Here is a 12,870-nt window from a genome sequence, read left to right as displayed (position 1 = left end):
TCTATGTTCCTGGTTTTAGTGAGAACACGAGCAGGAGTTCTCAATAAACTGTGACCCAATTACTTGAAATCAGTGTAAAATTGTTTTAGTAGACTGGAGAGATGAGGTACGCTAATTTTTAATTCATTTTGACCCATTTTATTATCCATCTATCCATTTTCTTGACACCCTTGTCTAGGGCTGAAACGATTCCTCGAGTGATTCGAGTACCTCGATTATTAAAATTCCTCGAGGAAAATTGACCTGCCTCGAAGCTTCATTAATTTATGTTTTATCATTTAGCGCACCGTGTTTCAGCCAGAACATTATTTGCGTTGCGCGGAGCTCTGACTTCCGCCTCTGAGTTGTTGACGGAAGCTACGTGTTAGCGGCATAACGTCCAATCTTCAAGTCCGGCCCGCGGGGATTTTACTGATTGGTGAAAATTCCGGGTTTTCATCGTTTTTGTGGGACCAATAAACATCCTTAAAATGACCGCCGCGATGCCGGGAGTTCGGCAGCCTTTCTGCTCCGGAGCTGCTGGTTGAACGGCGGGTAGAAGCTGAGGAGGATTTATACAGGTGAGCGGAGAGACTGAACACGGCGGGCGGCTGAGGGTTGATGCTTACAGGGTAAGAGCAGCTTTACGGACGAACCGCACAATAAACTTATATCATCCCGGTCTGAACAAACGGGAGGCGGAACATGGCTGGTAGATGAGTTTCTGAACGGAGGAGCCGTAAATATCCCGTATTGCTCCCCCGGTCTACAAAAAAGTAACTGGTAGGGAAGCTCAAATGTGGAAAAAATAGACTGATGTTGATATCCGATAGTAACACTGGTGTTATGGAAGATTTACCAATATTTTATTTCATAATTGTTTTTATCCGATTACTCGATTAATCGTAAGAAAAATCTATAGATTACTCGATTACTAAAATAATCGTTTATAACAGCCCTACCCTTGTCCCTCAGTGGGGTCAGGAGGTGCTGGTGCCGATCTCCAGCTAACATTCCGGGCGAGAGGCGGGGTCACCCTGGACAGGTCGCCAGTCTGTCACAGCCATTTTATTATTTTTTAGTCAATTTTATATTTAAAAATATATTTCCCATTTTCTCTTCAACTCTCCATAAGCTGCCACCTTATCGTGATGAAAGGGTTTGAGTGTGGAAGTGACTCTAGGTGTTATGCTGTCAGGGACTTCATACCCCTTGTAGGGTTACCCAATGCTAGAGGTCGTAGGTCATGAACCAGACAGAGCAGCCCAAATACCCTTTATGAAGAACACAATCAATGGCTACAGTGTCCCCTCACCTGGACGCAGGTCACCAGGGCACCACCCTGGAGCCTGGAGTTGGTGCTCCGTAGCAAGTATCTGGTGCCAAAACACATGGAGTCTGGCCAAGCTCAGCCCAAAGTGGGTTCACCTGTGGAAGGGGCCAAAAGGGCTGGGTGCAATGTGGGATGTTAGAAGGCCGAGAGGGAGGGGACCTTGGCCTTCTGACCCTGGGTGATGGATGTTTTATCACTGGTCATTGAAAGTCACTTCTCTGGTGGGAGCCTGAGCTGGTGTGTGAGGTTGAGAGGTTCTAACTAAAAATAGTCTCATCTTATTGCATCATATGACTCGTGATGAGAGTCATGCGTTAATTAATGGAACATTAATTAACAATCTGATAAGTAGTGAGAAAATTTAATGTTTCAGTTGTTGGCTGTGTCTCTATGACTTTGTATTTTTGTGTTTTTATGGTGTAAAGCTCTTTGAAATGCCTTGTTGTTGAAATGTGATATATAAATAACATTTGATTAGATTTTTTGATTGGGGGTTTTCTGTCCGAGGCCACGTTCTGCACAATCAGGGTTTTGAAGGGATCCATTTTGGTGGCCTTGGGATCACGCCTCTGCTTTTTGCAGATGATGTGGCCCTACTGGCTTCATCAGGTCATGATCTACAGCTTTACTGGAGCAGTATGCAGTTGAGTGTGAAGCGGCCGGGAGGAGGATCAGTACCTCCAGATCCAAGTCCATGGTCTTGAGCTGAAAAAGGTTGAGTACCTTATTTGTGTCAGGGAAGATTGTCCTGACCCAAGTGGAGGAGTTTAAGCATCTTAGGATCTTGTTCATTGTTGGAGTTCATTAATTTCCGTCTCTGTTCACCACCCATGTTCGTTAACCAGTTTCAGGACCCGACCAGAACCACTCATTGTAAATGACCTTGAGAAATAATGAGATTTGGTTAAATATAAAAATGAGCTTTAATGCTAAGAGATTATCAAATTTCACAATCCATACATATCATCCAAATGGAACATCATGTTTCTTAGGTTACATTCACCATCCAGCTCTGGGGCCAAAAGTGACAAGAAGCCAATTGAGGCAAAGATTGTAGCAAGTTTAGCTTTTTATTCATCTCTGCAATCTGGACCCTCCCTAAACGGTACTCTAATCAGTTTCAGTCTGTTTTCATATGACTGCCAGCAGTCACATATAAACATGGTTATGTATGCTGCAGCGTGTTAAGCAGATGAAAGAGGCTAAAAGTGATGGAGGAAAATACAGAATCCATAACATCAAGAAAGAGGGGAAAAATGGAAAAGGAGATCAATAGACGGATTGGCGCAGCGTCTGCAGGACCCAGGACACGCTGGAGGAACCATGTTTCTTGGCTGGCCTGGGAACGCCTTGGGATTCCAATGGAGGAGCTGGAAGAAGTGGCTGGGAGAGGGAAGTCTGGGCCTCTGCTGACCCCGCAACCCGACTGTGGAAAAGGGGAAGATGATTGATTGATTGATTTTTCTTCAATAGCTTATGGGTCATGAGACCCATGAGTTAATTGGGTCTTAACTCAAAGTCAAAGTGAAATTATACTACCACCTATAGGTGGTGCACACTCCTTTTTATTCCATTTAACCCTTTTTATTCCTCGTCAGTGGGTCACATGAAATTTAAGCTATTAAACACCAATCATATTTTTACTAATTTGTAGATTAAATTATGTAAAAAATTGAAAAAAATCTAAAATGGGGAAAAAATGAGGGTGACTCATCTCTAATGATTCGTAAAACAATTTCAAAGTGGTTTTGAATCAATAGGACACATGTCTTGGAAGCTATTACAAAAACATCCTAAATTTTGACAAAGAAAAATGTTAAAAAATACAAAAGGATTAAAATGGAAAAGAAATGACTGTGCCTCATCTGTACAGACTAGTATAATTATTTCATAGTGATTTTGAGTCAATACTTCACATGACCTGGAAGCTATTGAAGAAAATACCATATTATTTAATATTAAAATCATTGAAAATAATATGACTTTAAAATTTAATAGATGCTATTTTGTCTCATGTAAAAGCATGAATTAGCACTGACAGTCAATTGGTTACAATTTTAAGCATTTATTAGCATTTGTTTGACAGGAATGTTTGGTTCGGTAATTTGTTGACAGTCCCTAAGTGAACCTTCGGGCGCTGCGGCCGGGAGCGGTGGAGAACCGCTGGCCGACATTAGCGTTCATAAATCGGATCAACCTTGAGCTAAACGCCGCTTAATCCGCGGAGCTCGAACTATCTTCACTGCGGTGGGTGACCGTGACGTCATCGGCCAAAATTATAACTTTTAATATCTCATAGACGAAAGTTGCACAAACGACAATTTCAACGGCACAAACGGAGCACTAATGAAGTCGCCCACTTTGGTTTGTTTTAGAGCAAGATGGGGTGACGGTGACGTCATCGGCCAAAATTATAACTTTTAATATCTCAGAAACCAAAACTGCACAAACGAAAATTTTAACTGCACAAACCTGCACAAACGGAGCACTAACCATTCAGACTATTTGCTGAATTTTTTGACGTGGGTGGGGTGTCAGCTTCACACAGCTCTCTCACCTTCGGCAACGCGGCAAAATACGCGCGTGCTCGTAATGAGCACTGAGAAAGCACGCGCGTAGCAAGCACGTGCTTGTTCGGTGTTCTTATCTGGGGAACTACGGACACCGTGAAAGCTCGAACAACATGCTTCGGCAAAGTTCACAGTTTCGTCACGTTTTTGCGTGAAATTAATAATACTACTACTAAAAATAATGATAATAAATAAATAATTAAATCTTTTTTCAGCTTTTGTCTTGTAAGCCTGACAAATAAAAGTCAGTCAACAAACACAGGTTTCCAACACGTAGTGTGCATTTATAATTTTTCATTTCTGATACAAGAGAATGGAAGCTGGCTGATAGCAGGGCACCAACAAAAAGACTTACTGATTCTTTGCGTGATTTTAGTATTTTCCTGACCACCGATATTCCTGACTCAATGGACAGCAATGGCGCATGTGTGACTTATGATAAATCACGTAACGTCAAGTCCAGTAATATACACTGCTCAAAAAAATAAAGGGAACACTTAAACAACACAATATAACTCCAAGTAAAACAAACTTCTGTGAAATCAAACTGTCCACTTAGGAAGCAACACTGATTGACAACGGGGACCCTCGTCGGGTCAATATATCCATCAATGCTGCTGCCTCGCGCTCTGTCCTTCTCTCGCACTTCCCGCTACTCAGCAGTGGATATCAGGTTACATTGTGTTGCATTCAATGTTGTCGAAAAAAAGAGTTTCATGTGCTTAATGTCCGATTTGCCATAACTATTTATTGAATTCATAGTCGCCAGCTGGGGTGGCAACAGGGGTGGCAATTGCCACCCCAGTAGATCCGCCCCTGAACACGGTTTTTACGCCTTTATTGAGACATATAAATCAAAAGTTTTTCAGTCAGTTTTTGATGAACATGTTCTCTGCAGATGGTTTGAAATTCCCCGCTTTTTCTTTTAACACCATAATAGCTTCAAGCATTACAAAACAAGGCAATTATGTAGAACATTTGATATCATCCTTAATCTCTTACGTTGATGAAGGTGAAGGTGTTAATTAATTTTTCTAAAAATAAAATCAAGTAACACTTAGCCTGACCGGGGCTCTAGTAAAGCATGGTGGGCTGCCAGGCTCATTATATGCTGGGGGAAACCCTGTTGTAGCAACATGGTGGAGGAAATTAAAAATATATATATTTGTCAGGTTAAGCTATTGGTATCTTGTTTGCTCACCTGTAGGTCCATAATATCACATTTTGACTCGCATCTAGTTCCAGTCTGGTCAGAATAACCTCATTGGTTGAATTAATGTTCATGCTTGTAAGATTGTGATTTTAGAATAACCCAAGAAAATCTTTTTTTAATGCATCAACAGGATAAAGTGAAGGATACTTTGATTGACATTTAAAAGTTTTTGTGTTTATGTCCAGATCTCCCACAATGCTGTATGTGGAAAGAGGAGGAGGTTCTCAATGAAACAGAACCACAGAGGAACCAACTCATCTCTCATGGCTCTCCAAAAGCTGAGAACCAGGATCAGGAAGGAAGCAATTCCGAAGACCCAGGAAAAAGGAGAAAGAAAGAACAGAAACAAAAGGAGAAATATGAGAAAACCAAACAGCGGAAAGGCAGAACTGATACTGAAAAACCAAAAGACCACAAGAAAGCTCACCCAAGGCAAAAATTATATTCTTATAAAGTTTCTGATAAAACATTTTCTCAAAACAGTTGCTTGACGAAACACATGATAACTGACACAGGAGTAAAATCTTTCACACATCTCAATGCTCATATGAAAGTTCAGACAGGTGAGAAGACTTTCTGTTGTGGGACCTGTGGAAAGAGCTTCTCTCGAAAAGAACAGTTCATTGTTCACATGAGAATTCACACAGGTGAGAAGCCTTTCACCTGTGGTATCTGTGGAAAGAGTTACAGTAATAGACAGGGTTTGACTTATCACATTAGAATTCACACAGGTGAGAAGTCTTTCTCTTGTGGGACCTGCGGAAAGGGTTTCTTTGATAAAGGTAACTTCAATGTTCACATGAGAATTCACACAGGTGAGAAGCCTTTCACCTGTGGTATCTGTGGAAAGAGTTACAGTAATAGAACGAGTTTGACCCATCACATTAGAATTCACACAGGTGAGAAGCCTTTCTCCTGTGGGACCTGCGGAAAGAGTTTCTCTGATAAAGGTAACTTCAATGTTCACTTGAGAATTCACACAGGTGAGAAGCCTTATACCTGTGATATCTGTGGAAAGAGATACAGTAATAGACAGGGTTTAACTCATCACTTAAGAATTCATACAGGTGAGAAGCCTTTCACCTGTGGTATCTGTGGAAAGAGTTTCTCTATAAAAGGACGGTTCATTGTTCACATGAGAAGTCATACAGGTGAGAAGCCTTTTTTTTGTGGGACCTGTGGAAAAAGTTTCTCCCAAAAAGACAATCTCACTGCTCATATGAAGGTTCACACAGGTGAGAAGCCTTTCTTTTGTGGGACTTGTGGAAAGAGTTACCGTGAAAGAAAGACCTTAACTCAGCACATGAGAATTCACACAGGTGAGAAGCCTTTCACTTGTGGGACCTGTGGAAAGAGTTACAGACATAGAGGGACTTTAACTCAGCACATGAGAAGCCACACTGGTGAGAAGCCCTTCTTATGTGGGACCTGTGGAAAGAGTTACAGTTTCAGAAATAATTTAACTCGGCACATGAGAATTCACACTGGTGAGATGCCTTTCTCTTGCGGGACTTGTGGAAAGAGTTGCAGAGAAAGAGGGGCTTTAACTCGGCATATGAGAAGACATACAGGTGAGAAGCCTTTCTCCTGTGGGACCTGTGGAAAGAGTTTCCCTCGAAAACACGAATTCATTGTTCACATGAGAATTCATACAGGTGAGAAGCCTTTCACCTGTGGTATCTGCGGAAAGAGTTACAGTTATAGACAGGTTTTAACTGATCACATGAGAACTCATACAGGTGAGAAGCCTTTCTCCTGTGGGACCTGCGGAAAGAGTTACACTCAAAAAACTAAGTTAACTGTTCACATGAGAACTCATACAGGTGAGAAGCCTTTCTCCTGTGGGACCTGTGGAAAGAGTTTCTCTCGAAAACAATATCTAAATGATCATGTGATTATTCATACAGGTGAAAAGCCTTTCTTTTGTGGGGCTTGTGGAAAGAGTTACAACATTAGAAGAAGTTTAATTGGTCACATGAGGACTCACTCAGACATTTGAGGTGTTGGGAACAAAACATCTCAGATCCATTTTGGCATCAGATCAAATCAGCAGAATGTTGCAAACTCCCACAATGCTGATTCACTGTGACTGTGTCTTTTCTCTCTTGCTCTCGGCGAAGACAGATACTTTTTTCCTCTGCTCCCTCCCTGTCCTGGCCTGCCCTACTTGCTATTTTTGTCCTGTCTTTTCTATTTTTTTGAAGCTTTTCTTTGCACGTCCTCTTAATCTACTAATTATGGATCTGTTTAACCAATTTCTCAATTCAATCAATTTTTCTCAACGAGAAATCTGGGCACATGAGAGCCCTCTACTCCTGCGGGGACACACCCGGCGGGATTCACCCTGGATTTATTCATGATAACAGGATGTCTGCTGTTTGGAGCTTGTGGATTCCTGGCTTATCGACAAATTTGTGACGGAATTAGCCGAGCTAATGAACACTGTTGGTGTGGACAGAGACGCAAGTCGGATGCGAGTCTTGCTGAGACTCGCGGCCCTGCTGAGGACTCTAAAACTCACTAGCGGGATAGAATCAATCTTTTAGAAGTTGATAGTTTCGGCTCAGTCGAACGACCAAAGTAATTTGGGTAATTGAGGACTGAGATGTATCGGAGAGACTTTAGGGAAGATTGAAATTCATAATCTACCCGACCTAAGACATTCCATTTCTGAATTGGCTTCCCCCGTGTGGCCTTGGAAAGGCAGCATGTTTCCAATCTCATTGAAGATGTATAAACATGTTATCCATGCAGCTGTGCAGCTGAGCGCTCCCATGGACATGACTAGATAATATCTTATCACACTTCTGCCGGGAAGCTGAGCAACGTGGTTTCATTGCCTGTAATGTCATCGCCTTCACTTATGTCTTTGTTTTGAACTTTGTTTTATCTAAATGTTGCCATTTGCCCTAATGTGTCCTTTCCTTTTTTCACTTTTAACCCAGAAAATAAATTAGAACAAACCTAGAATGCAGAAAAAAATTCTTCCAGAATAGCAACATTGACTTATTATTACTTAGAAACTATGGAATACTCATTACTTTTACAAATTTAGAGCACACTTGGAAAGTCCAGAGAATACTTATGCTCATTTAGCAACCCGGAACAGGGATTAGAACTTGGAATCCAGAAAAACTACCTTTGCAAATTTTTAGACTTCTTATATATTCAAACCAGAAAATGAATTAGTTATAAGTTATACTTACCTATCAATCCTGAATAGGAGTATCTAGTTTATTTAGTTTGGATCAATATTTGTGGCTTTTTCTTCTTTTGCTCTTTCCTTTAGTTTTGTTATTTAGTTTTTTCCTTTTAACTACTGTAAAGCATTTTGAATTGCCTTGTTACTGAAAACGTGCTTTATAAATGAAATTACCTTTACCTTTCAGTGTCTGACCAAGATAAACCTTAGGTCTACTTTTGACTACCATCTTGTTTTTCTTAATCCAGCTTTTTGTTTTACTTAGTCGTATTTGTGCTTAAGATGCCCATCAGTATCCCATTAGATACTGAAGTTATAGACGGTCACACGTTCAGCAGGATTCATTTCTGTGCATTTTGATTTTCATGGAGTTCTGTACCTTGTAGAATAATTGAGTTTAGCTTTTACATTTTTTCCATGTATGACTGAATGTTAATGTACACTAGTATTTTGAGCAGAATGTTCTTTTTAATAAATGTTGGTTTGAAAAAATATTGCTGGATTATTCAGTGTCATTAACTTTTGCCATATTTTTTTTTTTTCATATAATGCATGAAATTCAGATGGAGGTCCAGAAGGGGATTTCTCCGGTTCAAAACAAAGCAAAGATGATCACAACTAGCAGCTAATGCCCTAAATAGGATGGAACAGCTGAGGTATCTCCAAACAATATGCATATATTTAGGATATTATCCGTATTATCTTGGTAAAAAAAATACTTCTCTTATAATCTTGAGGATTTATCCATTGTTGACGCGATCCACATAACTACCTGGAGCTGCAGACCTCATACGAGCCAGAAGAAAACTTTCAAAAGCCTGGAGAATACAATCATTTAGTTTCATTTTGGGTCAAGCCTTTAGGATAGCGGTTCTCAACGTGGGCGGTAACGCCCCCAGGGGGCGCTGGCGGACATTTTTACAAAAGGGGGCGCTGGGATTCCTTTGGGTGGCGTTTGGTCGAAGGTAAACTTTACAGCTTAATGCAAAACAATGCCAGTTTAGACTTTGAGCAACTTGGTAAAACTGTATTGTGTAACATTAAATCATACTTGGCTGCAACGATATAGATGGCAGCTCTCCTTCTATTCAGTGTTTGTAGCTTATTGGCGCAGCTCCGTTCTGCTAGTAGCTTCACCGGCGCATCAGGTCAGCGTTACACCGGCTGATGACGTTGCTGAGATTCACTTTGTCTGGTATTTTTGCCAGTTCTGCAATCATGTCAAGCAGCAACTTGTATTAAAAAGTGTTTTATTTCCGTTTGAAAGGCTTCACACTTCCATGAAAGAACAACAGAAAATCTCTCTTGAAAACATGCAATTACTAAAATCATGAGATCCCTCTGAAAAATGAGCCTATTTAAATAAAGAAATCCATCCATGGGTGATACCACGATAGAGAGCGTTCATTTTATAGCGGTAACACCGGTGCTGTAAGTGGTCCGGTATGAAACGGATGTGATAGAACAGCGGTACAGCACTTTAAATTTTTCAATAATCAGAAAACCGAAATTGTTTCCATTGTTTTAAAAGGTTTATGTCAGACTGCCTTTTCCTCATCGATACGTTTCACGCCGGCCCTGCACCTTGGGGGTTAAAAAAAGACGCGCACATTGCGCAAAACTCTGAAACACGAGAAGCGGGACATAAAACGGAGCAACGAACTAGATGTGAATTATGGCATAAAAACAGAGAATCCGACGCTGAAGAGTGAAAAATCAACACGACGATTAGGCGGCGCAGCAGGTGACGAGATTACTGATGGTCAATAAATGATCAAATAAATTTAGCAACGGGAAAGAAACTAAAGTGGACATAGCAATAAACCGAGAGAGGATAATATTAATCAAATGAAACTAAATGGAAATGAATGAAGAAAAAAATACAAGAATAAACTAAGAAACTAAAGTAAACAGAGGAATAAACTGGTATGGCAAGAGCTTTAGAGCAATAATTAATACACAGGACTGTATGGCAAGAATAAACACACTATTTCCTGATAAAAGGTAAAATAATGTTGAAGTGCCATGGGTTTGTTGAGACCATATCTAATACTGAGAATAAATATATCTTACAGACCATAACAGTAAATAACTTATCACTTACTTATGTTTTTAATTAGATTTGATATATTTATTTCTTCAATATTATTTTTTATGTCAGTGGATCTGGAACTTTAGTTTTTCCACTGAAAGCTCTGGTTTGCACAATAAATGCCATGTGGGTGAAGTTTTATGGATGATACTCTGATGTCCCATTCTCCTGAAGGCAGCACAGAGCTGCACCACCAGAAACCGACAGAAACACTGAAGAGAAGAAGAGTAATGATTAATGTAGTTACAGTTCTATCCATGTTTTAACGTTGCAGAGCTCAGTAATTTGCAAATAGTTTAAACTTCCGTTGTTGTGCATCTTTTATCTGGTCATTTTGTGGAATATTTAACAACTAGAAAATGGCAAAGAGTAAGAATATTGTTTCCACTCTGATTGGCTGCTGTTATTCCTACCAATTTTAACTTGAATGTTCATTGCATTTTTCGTAGACGCCTGTGAAAATAATTTCTATTCACATGGCTTTTTTTGTTCTCTGGGAAATTATTTTTGATGATAAATACAGAAACAAGCATAAAAATCAAAACATCTATAATAGTGATAGTAATATTAATGATAAAATAATGGTCAGTGTAAAGTAGCCTACAAATTCTTTGGTGGGGGGCGGTGAGGGACCTGGATAAAGTCTGGGGGGGCGCTGGCACAAAAAAGATTGAGAAACACTGATTTAGGAACAAGAGCAGCGTTAGATGGCCGTCACCTGTTTAAACAAACACCTGTTTGTTTTAAACAGGTGTTACGTCAATCTGCGTTTCCCCATCAGATACGGTTCCCCTGCGTCTTCTTGCCGCTTCGCCCCGCCCACGTGGCAAAATACGCGCGTGCTTGTGATGACCTCTGAGAAAGCACGCGCGTAGCAAGCAGGCGCTTGTTCGTTCGGCGCGCTTATCTGGGGAACTACGGACACCGTGAAAGCTCAAACAACATGCTCCGGCAAAGTTCACACTTTCTTCACGTTTTTGCGTGATAATAACGACAACAATAATAATAATAATAATAATAATAATAATAATAATAATAATAATAATAATAATAATAATAATAATAAATATATGTAATATATATTATAATTATAATGAATAAATAAATATTATAATATTTATAATATATATATATATATATTTAGATATCTCTAGATAGATAGATAGATAGATAGATAGATAGATAGATAGATAGATAGATAGATAGATAGATAGATAGATGTATTAAAAACATACCGAAGTGGGTTTTTTCTCATCAGATTTTGATTTCCAGTGCTAAAATCCGCCTCTTGACTCTAAAATATCTGTAGTCACTCACTGCTTAATTTTAAATGTGAATCCCAGCCTACAAAACTACAAGTCGAATAATGACATGGGGCTCTATGTTACAAACTGAAAAGACAATTCACAAGAAATTATGTTCTTTTGTAAGATTAAACGTATATTTTGATAACTGAACCCAAGCCCACATTTCTTGAGTAACTTTTTTACATTAATCAGATTGATGTAATTTTCTAATCATAAATGTAAATGTTGTGTTTCCATTAGCTGCAAAAATTCTCATAATTAACAAAAATAAAAGGCTTGGAAACATCAGTTTCTTTGTAATTATTCACAATGAGTGAGTAAGTCACTGAAATAAATTCACCTTTCATTTATGTCCTAAAATATTTACTTTATTTAGTTGTATGTTCAGACGAGACTCAAAGCGGAACATTTAACGCGGAACTAAAAATGATTTACAGTTTCTTTGGTACAGTCAAAGTGAAACACACGGAAAATCTCAGCGCACACGAGGCAGCGTTAGCTTTTCTTTTGTTAGAAGACGGTTTGAAAATAGGTCTGGTGTTTTAGAGAAATATTCCCGTGTTTTATGTAAAAAAAAAATGTCTTCAGTTCAGCCTCAGACAGAGTTTATCAACGAGCAGGAAACTCCTGCTGAAGAAACTTTCACAGAGTTGAAAGAAATCAACGTTAAGTCCGAGGAAGAGACGGACGATCAGCGCAGACTGCTGGGTTTCACCCGGATACCGAAGGTCATCTTACACCGTATAGGTACGAAAGATCTTAATTTTTACTGATGATACAGGTTAAAAGACGCTCCGCCCCGCCCACGCGGCAAAATACGCGCGTGCTCGCGTAGGGAACTACGGACACTGTGAAAGTTCAAACAGCATTTTTCGGCAAAGTTGTCACTTCCTTCACGTTTTTGCGGGAAACAAATAGTAATAATACTAATAACAATAAAAATAATAGTAATGATAAATAAATATATGTCACATATATTATAATTATTATAAATGTATATACGTTTACTTTATATATATATATATATATATATATATATATATATATATATATATATATATATATAATTTTTTTTTTGTATAGAGGAAAAAGAGTGGGAAATCAATGCATTTTAATGCTCAATATTACCCATCAGATACCGTTCCCCTTGTTTTACAGTGGGGAAACCCTATCT

The 12,870-nt window shown here is 39.3% G+C and overlaps 1 protein-coding gene across 2 annotated transcripts in view; it reads left to right on the top strand.

Moving 5' to 3' along the window:
• LOC108166114 (uncharacterized) overlaps positions 1-12,870 on the top strand; it is a 37,650-nt gene that overhangs the window by 5,402 nt on the left and 19,378 nt on the right. The window contains exon 2 of one of the 2 annotated variants that reach the window (XM_081599263.1): positions 5,281-8,791. In XM_081599263.1, coding sequence (XP_081455389.1) covers positions 5,281-7,094 — 1,814 coding nt within the window. In that variant the 3' untranslated portion in view covers positions 7,095-8,791. Of the gene's footprint in view, positions 1-5,280; positions 12,444-12,870 lie in introns of those variants that run through there. The other variant, XM_081599265.1, reaches the window with a different exon arrangement.

Source organism: Poecilia reticulata, chromosome 18 (assembly GCF_904066995.2).
Source record: "Poecilia reticulata chromosome 18, P_reticulata-male-v2, whole genome shotgun sequence".
Lineage (NCBI taxonomy): Eukaryota > Metazoa > Chordata > Actinopteri > Cyprinodontiformes > Poeciliidae > Poecilia > Poecilia reticulata.
This window is presented reverse-complemented; position numbering and strand designations above follow the sequence as displayed.